The following is a 17,051-nucleotide window of genomic DNA, read 5'->3' as shown; positions in this document are numbered from 1 at the left end:
CCCCCCCCTCCCTTGGCCCGTATTTTTACATTATTTTTATATTATAAAATTGAGCTGACAACTAATATTTTTTATTTTTATTACATATTTATTTAGTTTTATAGGTGAAATAATGCAAATCATTTTAGCCTACAATAAATTACAGGTTATATAAAAAAAGGTAATTTAATTTTTGAAAATTCACACCCCCCCCCCCCCCCCTTGGGTGACCTCTGGATCCACTACTGTGTGGTACAAGATACTATTATCTTCTAAATGAAAACCGTTATTGAACTATGTATTCGATAATGTGTTGATTTAAAATGCACTATCGATTGTTAGAAATTGAAATTGTATTACGCGTATACTGTATAGGATATTATGACCAGAATAATATGATAAAATAGTAACGTTATATAATTATGATTAGAGTTAGGACGTTGATGACCTAAAAAACACACAAAAATGCCCTAAAAAAAGTGCAAAAATGCCCTAAAAACTTCAAAAAATGACCTTAAAAATTATCTAAAATAATAATTAAGTATAATTAAGGTAAGTGAAAAAACTTATTTATAAATAATAATTTTTATTAGAGATATGGGTATATTGTGGATATATACCCCACAATAATAATATTAAAATTATTTTTTACTAATAGTCCAAATCCAAAGTTAGATTTTAAATAAATTAAATTTGTTTCCAAACTTGGGTGTAACATTTGCCCTAAAATCTATAGTCTGTGAAAAATGTCCCACATTGTATAAAAAGTACAAAATATGCCCTAAAAGATGAAAAAATGACTTAAAAATGTTGAAAAATGCAAAATAAAATTAGAATATTCTGCATCAAGGGAGCATGAAACAAATTTTTAGCTATGATAGCATTGTACAGAATAAAAGGGAAAAAAATGCAAAAGTCATCAACATCCTAACTCTAATTATGATGATTGTGTAAGCCATTCCGTGTATAATTGTTATTGTTTTGCATTTAAGAGCCAGAGTATAAAAGTCAAAAAATCAACAAAAAAAATAGGTTTTTTGAGCTCTATAGTATATACCTTAAGATAGTTATCACATATCAGCGGTGCTCCATTGAACTACGATAATCATAATAAACTGGATTAGCTATGGGATATGGGTCCGGTGCTATAGTGCCAGCCTGGTACCTAACCCGTGCCCATTGCCGACATAATATATCATGTGCACGCAATTGCCTGTGTTATAATATCCTTAACACAATGCCATACAATTGGCAAACTTAAAAATTGTCATAACTTCAAAGTCCGACCGCGAAATTCTGATTTATTAGTAATTTTTAACGTCAAAAAATAAATAAATCACACTAAACCATAATTATTATCGATTTTGTACCAAGTATTTATTTTATATACCATATTGTAAGTATGCCTATGGTATATACTCTATAAGCTATAGTCATACGCAATTGAATAATAAAGGTAGGTCATAAATATTTTGATTATATAAATATATATAATATATATGTATGAATATATAAATATATAAATATATATACTATACATGTATATATAAATAAATATATACATAAATGTATAAATAAGTAATAACTAGGGCTGTGCATTAAATGCACTAAAACACCATGAAATATGCATTCACTTATACTCTAATATTATGATTTTTTTTTTTTAAATTAACAAATATTAGAAAACTAAGCAAAAATAACTTAATAAAAAAACTTTTAACCACCTACGTATATGGCTTGAAAGATAATAAATATTATGCCTAAAATATTAAAATAGTACATGAATAAAATGTAGGGACTTAACAAAAAAATAAATAAATAGATGAGCTTATAAAAAAAATTATACGTTTTTTAAGAATGTTATACCCATCAATATTTATGTAATATGTTAGCGGTAATGTGTATAATATTGGTATTTTATAAAATACCTAGAAATTCGATATAATACTTGGTGATTTTTAAAGAATAGTATAATATATTTCTTTTGTGTTTTGAATAATACCTAGGCATTTTATAAAATTACAAAATATAAAAATTGGCAATATGTAGAATGGGGAAATCAGTAATCAGTAAGAAAATCCATTTCCTTTTATCATAATAATACTACCAAAGACAATTAATTTTATTAGTATATAAGAAAATATTGATTATAAAGTACCTACCAATTTAATATTACAGAATATAATGCATTCATAAAAATGAAACAAAAAAAAATAATTTGTATGGTACCTAGTACACAGTTATTACTTATTCATTATTATCAAGCCTAGGCAAGTTAATGATCATTTTTAATTGGGTTAAGTTAAGTTGATAGAAAACATTTAAAAAAGTTTAAAGTTAATAGTTATCCTAATTGTTATTTTAACTCAGTTAAGTTAAAAGTTATATGGAAAATAACTATTAACTTATAAACTTAAATTAAATCTATTTATTTTTTATTTTGTAATAAATAAATAGTCAGAAGTATGGTTTAAAATAATAAAAAGGAAATGTTTATGCAATATGGATCATTAGGAATAATTGTATTATATTTACTATTTAATTATTTATAAATTAATGTAACTTGGATTTGATTAAAAGTAACTCGTTATTTATTAAATTTATGTCAATAAAAATCAGTTAAGTTAAAAATTAAGTTAATGAAAATTAAATTCAAAAATGTTAAGTTAAAAAGTTAAAATTAACTTAACTTTAACTTTTTAACTTGCTTATGCCTAGGCTTGATTATTACTACTGTTATATTATTTTGGAAAATTCAAAAATGTATGTAGAACGTACTTATTATAATGTCAAATTACAATACACTTTTTTTAATTTATTTTAAATTTCGTTTAGAAAAAATATGTTTTTAAAAATATTCTATTATTACAAAATAATATTTATATATTTAATAAGTTTGGATTAACAAAGAATAATTAAATTTGTTTATTTATTACAACACTGTAAATTAGGATGACATTTTGAATTGCAATGCAATTTTTTTTTAAGCACATTGATGTTTTTTTGATATTTTGTTGAACATGAACAATGGACATTTAATAAAGCCTTGTCCAGATCCAGTTTCTTCTTTACTAATGGATTTATATTTTATGATGGAATATTGTCAAATAACAAAACCGATAAGGTACATTTAATACATTACCTATACATTGTTTGGCATTCAAACAAATTTATAGATTTCCGGCTGTATTTGGTATTATATAGAATTCCTGGGCATTTTATAAAATACCAATATTATACACATAATTGCCGCTAAGATATACACAAGTATTATCAATAAAAATATAACCAAAATCATCATCCCCCCCAAATATGCAATAACAATAATTAAAAACATAAAAATAAATGGTTAAAAGCAATTCTATGCACTAACGTCTAAAATGTGTATTCATTTTGTATTTAGAATGGTGATGTCAAGTATTTAATTTTTATCTCATTTATTTTGAATTTAGAATGAAATATGTCAATTAAATTATGTAAAATCATTAAATTCACAGCTATGTTAATAACTTAAATGGTCCTTGCTATGGATTTATTATAGATATCATAAATTTATAAATGGAAAAAAATATAATATGTATTAACATTGTGAAAGGTCTTGTAAAGGCTGCCAGTAATACTCTAACATTAGGTATATGATATCTGAGTGAACCAACGAAACAAGTTCATAACAGTATAATATATTTATTTTATTTTATATTTGGATCTTGTCCGCGTTTATTCAAATGTCAACAAATTTTTTGACAAAATAAGCTTACCCATTAACAATATTTTAATTTTGATTTAGTAACATTGCTTAATTCAACAAAAGGTTGAAATGTAATTAATAAGAAACTAAAATCTGGTTATTTAGTACATAGGTTTTATTCGGATTATTGTTTAGTATACTCCTAACTGTTTATTATATTATTATATCAACACAAAACACACCATATATACATTATAATATATAACATATATTATATGCACACATCACCATGACTTTTTAATGTACATTATATTTGTTTAACGACATTAAAAAATTAATCTGTTCGAGGTTGGTTTTTAATAGATGGGTAAATATGAGTAGAAAATAAAATTTACTATTTTTACTTCTAGCTTATTCCCGAGAATTTCAGTGATTTGTTTATGTGTACTGATACGAAATTGTATTGTCAACGTTTCATTTTTCAGCTGCTCAATTTATGAAAATCACATAATATTATACACTAAATTATAAGTATTACCTACGTCATTACAATATTTCTTCTGTTTACTTTTCATGTTTCTTGTATTCATGATTTAAATAATTTTTTTGATAAGGTGTTAAAAATCACGATTTTTTTTTATTCTAGATAGACAATAGTGATGTTTTGTAATAGCTTGAGAATAAGTTGTTTCTAGTCTTAACGGTTAGGTAAAAATTCACAAAATGTCATATTTTTGTTGCTGAAATTTACCGTACGTAATAACTAATAACCTTGATTTCTGTTATAGATCATTTTGGGACTGCCAACAACCAGTGTATTTTTTGACTTGGTGACAAGAGAGATTTTGGTCTAAAATATGTATTTAGTCAATAATACAATTTTGAAATGTGTAAGAACGAAATATGCAGGCGATTTTAATGTTTTTACATTTCTATGTATATAAACTATGAAGTAATACAATATGCACTTGCACATAAAGTTGCAACAGCAAAATAATTATTGTTTTGACCACAGTCATTTTCCAAAAATTTGATTGTTATTATTTCGATGTGCGATTAAATATCACAATTTTAAAAATATTAATTTTATGAATACTGTCTGATATACTTTCATACAATAGACATTTTTTCATTTATATAGCTTTTAGTTCAATAACTATTAAATTGGAAAATATTGCATGACATATTTTGCTTTAATAAAATAATAGAAATGCTTACCAATGGCGTCCAAGGAGATGCAACAGTATTTGTTCTAGTTTGACTTTTTGAACGTCCTTTCCATATACGTTTGGACATAAATCCTTGCTGAACATTTGTTGAAGATCTTGATTTCTGCATTCCGGGGGCTAAAAAACAAGATAAAATTTATTATTTACAATAAGCTTAGGTATATAGAATTCATTCTAAAAAAAAACATAGGTAGACACATAGTATAATATAATACGTATATAATATGGTTATTATTAGTTAATTAACTATATATAAATAGAATATTCTAGGCCATAATAAATTACTAACTCCAGAATATAAATCATTAAAAATAGTTCATTTTTATTTTTATTCATGTTTATGAATATTATTTGAGTTACATAATATTTCAAACAATTGTCTTATTACCATTAAGAGACTTCGGTGGGGATAAAGGAGGTGATAACAGTTCTTCTCCGCTAAAGGTCGTGCCAGTATCAATACTGCTCCTAGAACTTGTTATTCTTGAAGTAGAATTGTCCTCAATATTTTTTAAAATTGAAATCCACGAATCGTCTGTTTGTATTGATTTATTGGTTTCATCGCCTTCACATATATCTGGCTCTCCTTTACCTTTAATATTTCTTATATTACGATCATAGTTAACTCGTTTAAACCTATCAATTTTATCGGATTCAACACTTTTTTTTCTTGCCATTCTCAAATATCGTTTTATTGTGTCACTTACAGATGGTGATATATCGTCGTTTTCTATACTAGCTTTGCGTTGTGTAGCTTTCGAAGGAACTTTCGATACGACATCGGATATTTCAATTGAATCGACTTTTCTTCTACTCTCATCTTCGATTAATCCTAACATTGCTGGTTCCAAGGGCACAGTTTGAATACCAACATCAATGTATTTTTCTTCCATGTCTTCAATTTCTATAACAGGTGGTGGAGACGATAGGTTGTAAGATTTGTCATTTGTTAAAAATAATTTATTTTTTTTATCATTAAATATATTTTGATATTCAGATGGTGTATTTATTCTATCGTATTTTCTTTGATTATCATTCCACGTAGAGTTAAAATAATTCATAGAATTAAGTCCTAAATTTGACGATGAACCCATTACTCTTCGGCCCAAAAATCCTCTTGTTTTCCTTAATTCAAAGTACAAGTTTTCTAACAGTTTTCTATCCATTAAAATATCTCCTATTACTTTTTCTCTGTTCGTCGACCTTGCATAGTACCTCCTTAAAGTTTCCAATAGATTTTTTTGTGTGTTGTCACTTTCCAATATACTTGTTCTTAATGGTTTCTTATTATTTTCTGACGTACGTGTATCATTTGTTTTTGATATATAATCTTCTAGTTTTTCCAAAAGTTGTTCATGATCGAAAGAAGATTCTTCAACTGGCGTTGTTTCTTCTGGATTACTAATATAATCGTTAATAAATTGAACTAAGTCTGATTTTGAATCAGGATATTGATAATTTGATAACAGTGTATTATTATTTTCAGTTGAACCAAATAAAAATTCCTTTCTGAGTTGTTGTAGTTCATATCTTCCTGCTGGTCTAGGATGCGCCAAAAATGATACACTAGGTACCTTAACTGTACTTTCGGCTTCATCTGCACTACTAGCGTTTTCTCGGACACTACCTAATTTAAATCTGTTTCCTCTTGGTCTACCTCGACTTCTAAAACCCAAAGCTCCAGGGTATGATTGTTTCCTCCATAATAAAAATCTAGGTTCCTTTTGACATACGTCTTGAAAGTATGCTTCGATTTTGGGTACATCTTCGGGTCGATTTCCAACATTTTCCGGTATTAATTTTCTACCAGCATCTGCCATATATCTCCACGTTTTTCGTGTTAATAGCCATCGTTCTCTTTTGGAACCTCTACTTTTTCTGTCTTTGAACGACTCTTTTTCCCAAGTTTTAGCCATTGCTTCATTACATTCTCCAATACTTATTCGAGAGCTTTTTTTTGTTATTTTTTTCTTTCTTGTAATTAACTTGAAGCTACATTTTCGGGGCTTATCCTCATTTTCGTCACGCGAACTGCACGGTTCAGACATTGTTTTATTCAAACACAACAAATACAAACGCACATTAAGCTAATATTACATAAACACTTAGTATAAAATTCATTAATATTAGTATTTAAAAACAATATTATCAAATTAGATCGGAAAATAATTTTAGAATTGATACACTATCTTAAAAAGAAATCTCTACTTGCGTATGTCGTTTAAATATTTAATTTACACATATACACTGGAATGAAAAAAAAACCGCCGGCGAATGGAGATTAAACATATTTTTATATACAATAAAAATGTCTTGTCGTAACCGCGACTCGCACTAGACTCGAAAATAGCCGCGGGCATTTTCTTAGTGAGGTAAATTCATGATAGGAAGAGTTGTGTAGGGAAATAGTGGGAGTGGGAGTGGGAAGGAGAAGATAACGATCGGGTGTTGGAGTAGTAGTGTGCCAAAATATATAACACCCACACGTTTGTCTTATATAGTTTTGCATCACCTTATATAATAGTAGTTACTAGTTTAGATACAGGGTGATCAGGGCAACTTGCCCGGTTTTTTTTATGAAGATGGTAAACAGGAATAATATCATTTGCCAAAAATCGTCTGTCTTAAAAAAATTATATCGATAGGGATATTAATATTTTCCACTCCGAAAACTATTGAGTATAAAACACGTGCAGGAGATTAATTGTAAATTGAAACCATAATCTAAGAAATTAGTTCACTGTACGTAAGCCACTATTTTTAAAGTAATTTTCCCATGATATTTTACCCCGGACATTTTTCCATATATTTATAATAAATTGAATAATGAATAAAACGTCATATGGCTTAAAATGCTTTTAAATGTTCACAGTACATATTCAATAATTGTATCCACATGTTTTAAGAACCAATTTTAAAGAATACTTAATTTTGAACGACTATTAACTACAATATTTAACAATACCTAGGTATGTATTGACTATGTAATGGATATAAAATATGTATCATATAAAATAATCATAAGTGTGAGTGTGATTAAAAATGCAACGTTTGTAAGGATTTAATATTAGAAATCTATAAAAAAAAAATTGTGGAGATAAAAATAATCAAGTCGTTCTATAAATAATGAAATAAAGTCGAACACAATAGAGAAAAAAATAAATGCGTTTTTATGAACTTTGATTGGTATAAATTAGAAGAAGGGAGAGAATATTGGCAAGTTTTATAGTTCTCTGAATAGGCTGTTTTTGGCGTAGTTTAAATATTGAGGACATAAAATGCAACTACAAACCTCGAAAAATGAGCCGTAACTCTATAAAATACAAACAAAGCTACAAATAATAATTTTATGTGAAATACTTATAATGTAATAAAAAATATACATTATGTGCGTACTTAATAGTAAACGTATGTCGATTTAAATTTTTTTTATTGTAAACAAATTATTTAAACCAAATTCACTATTTTAAAGATACTTAATTTGACTGTTATAGATATTAGTTTAATTATCTATCAAATTCACGCAAGTTATGAAAATAAATTGATTGATAGTCATAAAATAAAAATAAAATAATTATAACATGACAATATTCTTAGGTACCTAATGAAATAGCCAAGATTTTCCACTTGTCGTTCGCCATTATACCTACTTTAATTCAGTACAATATACTATTAGTAATCTCCATACAATAAAAATAGTACCTATCTATATGCAATCCATTAAAATTTCAGGGGTCTAACATTTTTAACATCATTGTGAGCGGGGAGCTTTGATCCCACATTACTAAAAAACTGTTCATTTTTTTGGGGGGAGGCTAAGCCCCTCCCCGATTTTCGCCAATGTACCTACGTAGAGCTCCGCGGTATAGGTACCTAATAATTAACATAAAAAAATATTGTTTAGATCTCCTAAAAATATGTCATTGAAGTACGTATAGGTACATAATAATATTATCTTCAAAACATGTTTTCTCTCAAACACTCAAAAATTATTTATTGTAACGTGACATTTGCAATTTGTATCGATCGTTTGATTTCTAACACAAATTGAAAACATTCGCATTTGTACGGTTTATTTTTAATTTTGCGTGTAACGTTTTTTTGTATGTTACTTATATTTTCAATATATGTAACTCACAAGTCACTGCAGCACATTTTTCTTCGCAGAGTATAATACATCGTCAGTATTAAATGTTCATTAGGTATAATAATATTTTTAAATATAAGATATCACTGTAATACTGCGAGTAATAACCATAATATTAGTGATAATTTTAGTATTATTATATTTATTGCCACCTCAATCCTTGTATAATTTCCTAACATACAAGATCAAAACACCTGTGGAAGATGTCAATGTCAATCAGGGGGGTATTTAAAATATAGAAGCGCCCGGCTTAGCTTATAACTAATTTTTTCGATTTCAGTATTCTTACACAATATTTATTATTCACAAAAAATCATAATTAAAATTATAAGTTATGTATAACAAACTACTATGGATGACTGAATTGTATTATTATATTATATTATCATATATTATTATTTTCATAATAAATTAATGTGATAATGCTCTTATGCAGAGTTGGATATTTAGAAATAGGTACCTATACCTACCTATTTTGTTACAAAATAATCAAGATAGTTTTTCTATAGCATAATCCTATATGGTACAAGTCCTAAGGCTTAATAAACTATTGGGATTTGTGATATCCAATTTAGTATTTTGTCAAAAAACAGATCATTTAAAAAAAAAATGTTCACTTCTCCGAATATATAATAGATATTCCACGGTTGTAGATTAGGAACCAATATTACACAACTTATTTATATATTTATTATTAATTTATACCGTACGTTTCTGATGCCAATAATAATTCTCTAAATATTGTTGACTACAGTTAACACACTTTATGACAAGTTGGATGAAAGTGTAGGTAAATTTTTTTTCGGAAACATAATACCTATTATAATCCCACGGGCCCAGTGCTATCGTTTATATCATAGTTATATCCGCTGGATTTTAATCGTGACCGAACATTACAAGTATAGTAATATAATATTATAGTGTTATATTAACAGTGTCAGTGTGAATGTGTGATGTACGAAATATTAATAGATTTATATTTGTGTGTTGGTACGATTATGCGGACGTGTGTTCTCATATCGCTGCACATGTGCCATTAGCAGGTACGATAAGAATAGTTTATTTCAATTAAATTATTATTATTTCGTATTCATTCGCGTGGTTTCGCATGGTGGTTACTCACTCGTTCTCCCGTCGAAATTGAAAGTATACTGTATTCCGAAAAACTATGAGCCAATATTGTAATTCTGAAAAAATATTTCGATTCATCAACACATTTTCTACCAATAAAGAAAAAAATTTATCTTGATTGTAAAAAAAATATATTCATCATACTTGTATGGTTCATTATAAATAATAAATATTAATATACAATATTTAAATAGTACTCGTATTTATGTACGGTTCGTACTCATCTAACATAGGTATCTAGTTACTGAATCTGAATATTTTTTATCAAAGTTAAAATCAGCTCACGTTATAATTTTTATTCGTTGACAGTTTAGTAATATTTAGGTCGTTTCAAATCAAACATATTCGAGAGTTATTGTTGTACGTGCACAAGGCTTTACTTGTTATATTATTACTCAATTACCTATTGTCCTTAGTTTTTACCAATTAGGCATGTATGAAATACAAACGAATTTTCTGCTCAGATGATATTGAAATTATTGAGTACCTTCTATTGTAATTGAATTCGATTTTGATAATTTCCTTGTAGATTTGGAAAAAAAAAATATTAGAATAAAAATGATTTTTTATTATTTACACAGATTTACGAATATAATATATATATTATGTTAAAGGGAATGTGGAATACCGGAATTGGGTCCTGACCGGGAAATTTTAACAGTAAATACAAACAAATTATTTTTTGTGTAATATTTTTATAAAGTGTATTATTACTCTAACCGTTAACTATTAACTAATCCTTCCACATACCTAGTACTAAGTTCTAAGATTTTTTCATTTATAAACTCACTTTACGAACGCCCGTTGTTACATTGTGAATAGCTGGTTACCCCAAAAATGTAAGTTTGTCTGAAAGAACAATTATTTAATGTGACATCAGTGATTCTCTGCAAATTAAATATTTTTAAGTTTTTTTTTTATTTTTATTTATCTACCATAAAAATAACAGAAAGCTTAAACACATATTATACGTGTTTCATAACATTATTTGTTTTGGGTTTTTCTATCAATAGGTAATAATTAATTATAATAAAAAAATATTGCACAAAAAATTATTTGTTTATATTTGTGGTTCTGCACAGCCACTTCAAAAATTGAAAAATTATTTTGCATTATTACATTACATAGTATTTTATAAAATAATATAATATTTAATATTATGGATTATCTCCAAAGTTCGTGGGAAACACCACGGCCACGCCACAATATAATAATATAATATAAGAGTAGACATGACTATATTTTTGTTATCTCCACGACTCCACCGCGCTATGTATACTCTATTCAGAATAAGCTTGCCCACTTTCACACTTTCTACTGAGCGGCTGGAAGGGTCTAACCCCCTTCCCCCTCTGGCGAAAGTCAGTGACAGGTAACTACGGCAGCGGTCGTCCACTAACGACCAATCACAATGCAACTGACTCTCGTCCCAGTTGAAAGCGCTTAAATGGGCAAGCTTATTCTGAATAGAGTATAGTAATATCATAAGCGTGACGATATTTTATAGTACCTACCGTGTTTATAATGAGCGCAGTACGCACGTTAGCGATCACATACGCTTTAATCACATACGATTAACGTCGATACTCAATAACGATCACTAATTGGTGATGCACATTATACACATTAAAAAATATATATCTTAACTTAAATTATTTATATATCCGTGTAAATTATTGAAACTAAAAACGGCGAAAAATTTTGTTAATTTTCCTTGAAAATTCGTTCCAGGAATCCGTTCCGTTTGGAATTCGTTCCTTCCAAACACTGTAATTTTCGTCCATAGGAAATTATTGAGAACAAAAAATATTTCTGTAAGGTTTATCCTAACAAAACATGAATTTAGTTATTCCTTATTCTCATTACATATAGTCATTATTTAATTATTTAAAAATATTCATGTATTCATATGTATGTATATTGTATGTATGTATGTAAACATATATACATTTCAATTGCATATTTAGATATATTAGGTATATTCATGTCTGTTTTTCAGGTTAGGTTTTCCTTGTTTTTACCGTTTTGTAAAATTTCATGTTTTGTTGCAACAAAATGTATACAGAAATAATGTCTGTACGCAATATTTCCTTATGGACCCAAAAAAAAGAATAACATTTTCAAAATCCTGGGAACTTTCTTTATTTTATGTACACATATATGAATTTAGGATAAATTGAGTAATTTTCATTGGCACACTAAAAACCAAAACATTTTAAATATATTTGAATAATTTTAGATTGATAAAAAATAAAAATTATAATAAATATATTTTTATTTACCTAATATTCTAAATAATCCTACAATAAAAAAATTTTATATTCAACTTAAGGAATTTATGCTAATAGAGTTTGACAATTTTTTTTGAAATGAGACTTTTGAGCCGGTAATACAGCTTTTCAGACCACTGTGTGACGTGACCCTGCCACCGGATCTCTAGATGTTTAAGAAAAAATGGTTGCAATACGATTGTGAGCGCTGGGAATGGAGCTATGAAATAACCACCGACCCAAAACACAGTACTATTGAGAACGAATTGTTGTGCAATGTTGTTATGTATAAGTGACATGTACCTATATATTTCATATCCTGGTATTCAAATTTAAAAATCTAAGTTAAAGCTCATACATAGATATTACTACACAGACTTGTAGAAAAATTAAATATAGATAATAAAAAAAAATGAGTTATATTTTATTCCCCCGATATAGATTCCCCACAAACGTTAAATATTTTATTAATCCTTCCGAACAGTTATTTTGACAGTACTTACTATAAATTATAATACTATACGATTTTATTGTTTTTGAAATAAGGCAAGTGCGGGAAACCAAGTATACTGAGTAATGGGTATATTTCGATTATTACCGTTGCGAACAATTTATTATCGTTTAATTTTAGGTACCTATATAGATTATCATTATTGATGGATTCAGTAATAACTAATATACTATCTAAAATTATCAAATGGTAATTATTAACCTTGAAGTTTGGATTACTATAATGTATACAATATATTTTTGATAACTATATTATATAGTTGGATATACCTGTATGCTGGATGCATGTAACGCTGCATCGCTGCATGGAAATATAAAAATTAAGCGTTATAAAACGTAGTAGGTAGTCAAAAAAGTCTTAAAAAGGTATCTCATGATCTTTCTGAAAAGTGGTTTTTAATTTGCATACCATGTGACATGTCCGAAATGGTTGATTTTTTTGATTTAATTTTGGAACTTAAGAGGACGCCACACAGATATTTGTTGTCTCCGTCTTAGAAGTGCGTAACAAATTTAACCTCAGCAGATCACGTTAAAAATTATGAAACTTGATGTTAAGAACATTATCTGTGTTTGTATTTGGGTTTTTTACGATAACTCATTTTATAAGTAAGTTATGAGCATTTTTAATTTACGTTATATTATATACGCATAACTTGATAAAAAATTGAACTTTCGTAAAAAAACCCACATTCAAACATAGATAATAAATAAGTTTCATAATAGGTCGATTCATTCTAATTTTTAAACTAACTGAGCTAAACGTTATCTGATGAGCGTAAATTTGGCATGTTATGCACTTGTAAGGTGGAGACAACAAATAGCTGTGTAGTCTCCTCTTAATACAATTTGGAGACTAAATTTGTCTGGGTTTGGTGGTACCTAGTACCTACTAAATGTCACATAACTTTGATGACCATTGACTATGACCGGCCAGATGGCAGTAATAATCTCCTATTTTCATACATATACCTTCCTAAACATATGTATTTATATTACATATAGTATAGCGGGCTGGTCACCTTTAAACGTACCTACCTTAGGTGCTTTTTAAGTATAATTTTCTTGTATTTCAATTTGATTTACAAATACAAATAAATATTTATATTTCGTATTTATTGAAATTAAAATGTTAAATCCACGAAGATTTAATGCATTTAACATTATATTCTTTATACCTACAAACACCAAGAAGGCGAAAGACGATGTTGTAAATTGTATTATAGTTATGTTTCTTAAATATCTTATATTAAATAAGTAGTACTTAACTAATAAATTTTAATGTTTTAAATCACACACTTAGCATGGGATTTAATTTTCGCCCTAGAAATAGTTGTGTTTAATATTGTATGACATAAAAGGATTATAAGTATTTATAACTCATGAAATATAATTGTTGTAGTTCGTAATTTTTTAGCAGATTATAGGTACTTGTATATGCCGTGCTGCATGAAAAATTAATTAATTTAATAGTTCAATAAAATGCGATGGATTAATCATGGCCACTAAATCATATTTCAGGGACCATTAGCTCACCATTTATTCAATAAATGTTTAGGGATTGTTCATGCATACTATGACCTAACCGGCACTATTAGTATTTAGTAATGTAAGGATCGATATAGACATAGCCAATCTGCCCATAGGTCCAAAAAATATTATTTAAATAAATAACAAGAGGGTTGTTGGAGTATGGCACGCGCTGAGTATAAGAACAAATCGGAACCTTCATATTTTTTTTCACATGCAATATCTACTCATTAAAAAATAACTAAAACTAAATCAAGACAATAAGCCTAGGAATGAAATAGGTAAATGTAAAAAAAATTGTTAAGTATTTAAACATTTTTAAATACATATATCTGCTAAATGTATTTGTATATAAATACCTAACGTAAAATGTATTTAAATAATTTTGAGTTCAAGTACTTAAATACTTATTTACAATACTTTAAAAAAGTATTTTTAACAAGTATATTATTATATATGTTGTATACTATTAGTACGTAATGCGTCTGAAACAGCTAATAGAACATATTTTACACATTTTACTAGACCATCTGTACATGACGTAGGTACATATTATATAGATTGAAATTATTTATACATTTTAATTTTTAGTTACAAAAACCTATATATGCATTATATTGGCTATGTTCGTACGAATTTTATTTAACGATCAATATAAATTATTTTAAATTAACGGATTAAAAATAATTTTTTGTTGAAGATTAAAAACCTATTTTAGTTGTTATTTGTGGGTATTAAAATTATTTTTTAAACCTAGGTATATTATCGTAAAATTCGGAATGCGTAGGTTTGTCACTTTTGGCTAACATATTACTCGATAGCGTTTGCGTATGTTTATTGATGAATCAAAGAGGTTTTATTATTAGCTTAGAGTTATTATTTTTTTTTTTCAAAAGCCAATTCAGATATAAAATGTGTTTGAAAACTTTATATGGTAGATGTAGGTACAAACATTTATATATTTATGTTATTTATTTTGTATTTATGTAAAAATTAAATTTTTATTGAAAGCGTTCTACTGATTACGAATGGTACGATTGATTCGCAGTTTCGTGTAATGTACATTTTTTTTCATAAGTGTAACTAAAATAAATATGCGACTGTCATACTTTTGATTAATATATATCTATTGTTAAAATACTTTTAATAAAAATGTTTATATACAATATATTTTAATATATTATAATATATGACTATTACTAAAACGTCTAAAACCTATTTATTTGTCTAATGAGCAAAAATGTTGTTTAAACGAAAAGCACACACAATGCGCAATGTATGCTTTCACCTTATTTTTTCCCCGGTAAAATGATCGACGAACATATGCAGGATCATAAAAATTAATCCAGTACTAAGATACAGCTTCGATGGGTAGACTTTAGCCCTTAACAAGTGCCCCATCAGCTGACTTTGTGCTTTTGATTTTGTTCTGAAACAAATAACGCAGGATCTACTTAGTAATGTACTTTTCTACTTATATTGGACATCGTATTTTCATAATTTCTATAACAAGAAACAGAGGTATCTTGGAGTTCTTAATAAAGCTGTAACTCATAACTCATTTAAAAATCATTGCCTGTATTTTTAGTTGTAACTATTAACTATTACGCCCTTGTCCTATAATGTTATTTTTTTGGAATATTATTTACAACATCTGTACCTTCGCTTAAATGTATATATTATAAAAAACAAATGTATCTAATTAATTGGAATAGTCAATAGGTAACTAATTAACAAATTGACTTGGGATGATTTTTGTAAGCCATGCATGTAAATGTATGAATACTATTCGGGCTGTAAACTTATTTATTTAATTTACTAATCGTTATAAAAATACCGAAGTATTGAAAAAGAGAAAAACTAAGAATACTTAAAAGCATGAGTATAATATTTATCATACAATTAAATGTTTAACTCAATTAATGGTTGTAAATTGTAATTAATTAGATAAACTAAAAGTGACAGATGGATAGGCCACACGCAGATAATATATTGTATTATCTGTATTTTAATATCATATTATTATATAAATGTAGGCAATTTTCCGGCACTTAACGTCGACCACTTAACCAATATATGCATATATACGAGTTTATTGGATTTCATTTTCTTCCATTCCGCGTGTCCAGTGAGCGTTTGAATAATTCAATGCTTGAAATCGATTTTAAATAAATATCGTTAAAAATCTAGTTATATCAAAATCAAAAATATTTGTTAATAATATTCAATATTTATATTGAAATTAAAAATGATAGTTCATAATTTTCAAAATTTATATTGTAAATGAAAATGTTTCTTTATAATATTATTCAAAATTTAAATCGATAATTTATATCAAAATAATGACCGTATATAAACAGCTGATCAATATCAATTTGAAATAAAAAAAAAAAAAATTGATTTCAACAATATTTTCCAACAGGTATATCAAATATAAATATAATAATAATCATTGGTAAAAAATATAAATATCATTGGAAAAAATGGTAATTCCGCATAGTATGGCTCAGTCGATTTAAAAACGGCCATTTAGACGGTTACGTAAAAACCATGGCGGTAAAACCGTT

The 17,051-nt window shown here is 27.2% G+C and overlaps 1 protein-coding gene across 1 annotated transcript in view; it reads right to left on the bottom strand.

Moving 5' to 3' along the window:
* LOC100163133 overlaps positions 1-7,277 on the bottom strand; it is a 34,745-nt gene extending 27,468 nt beyond the window's left edge. Inside the window, exons 1-2 of the mRNA XM_001943114.5 lie at positions 5,285-7,277; positions 4,886-5,013 (exon numbers count right to left, since the gene is read on the bottom strand). Coding sequence (XP_001943149.2) covers positions 4,886-5,013; positions 5,285-6,944 — 1,788 coding nt within the window. The 5' untranslated portion in view covers positions 6,945-7,277. The remainder of the gene's footprint in view (positions 1-4,885; positions 5,014-5,284) is intronic.
* Positions 7,278-17,051: the final 9,774 nt, after the last annotated feature.

The sequence above is a fragment of the Acyrthosiphon pisum genome, chromosome X (genome assembly GCF_005508785.2).
Source record: "Acyrthosiphon pisum isolate AL4f chromosome X, pea_aphid_22Mar2018_4r6ur, whole genome shotgun sequence".
Taxonomy (NCBI): Eukaryota; Metazoa; Arthropoda; class Insecta; order Hemiptera; family Aphididae; genus Acyrthosiphon; species Acyrthosiphon pisum.
Note: the sequence above shows the minus strand (reverse complement) of the source record. Positions and strands in the feature narration are given on the sequence as shown.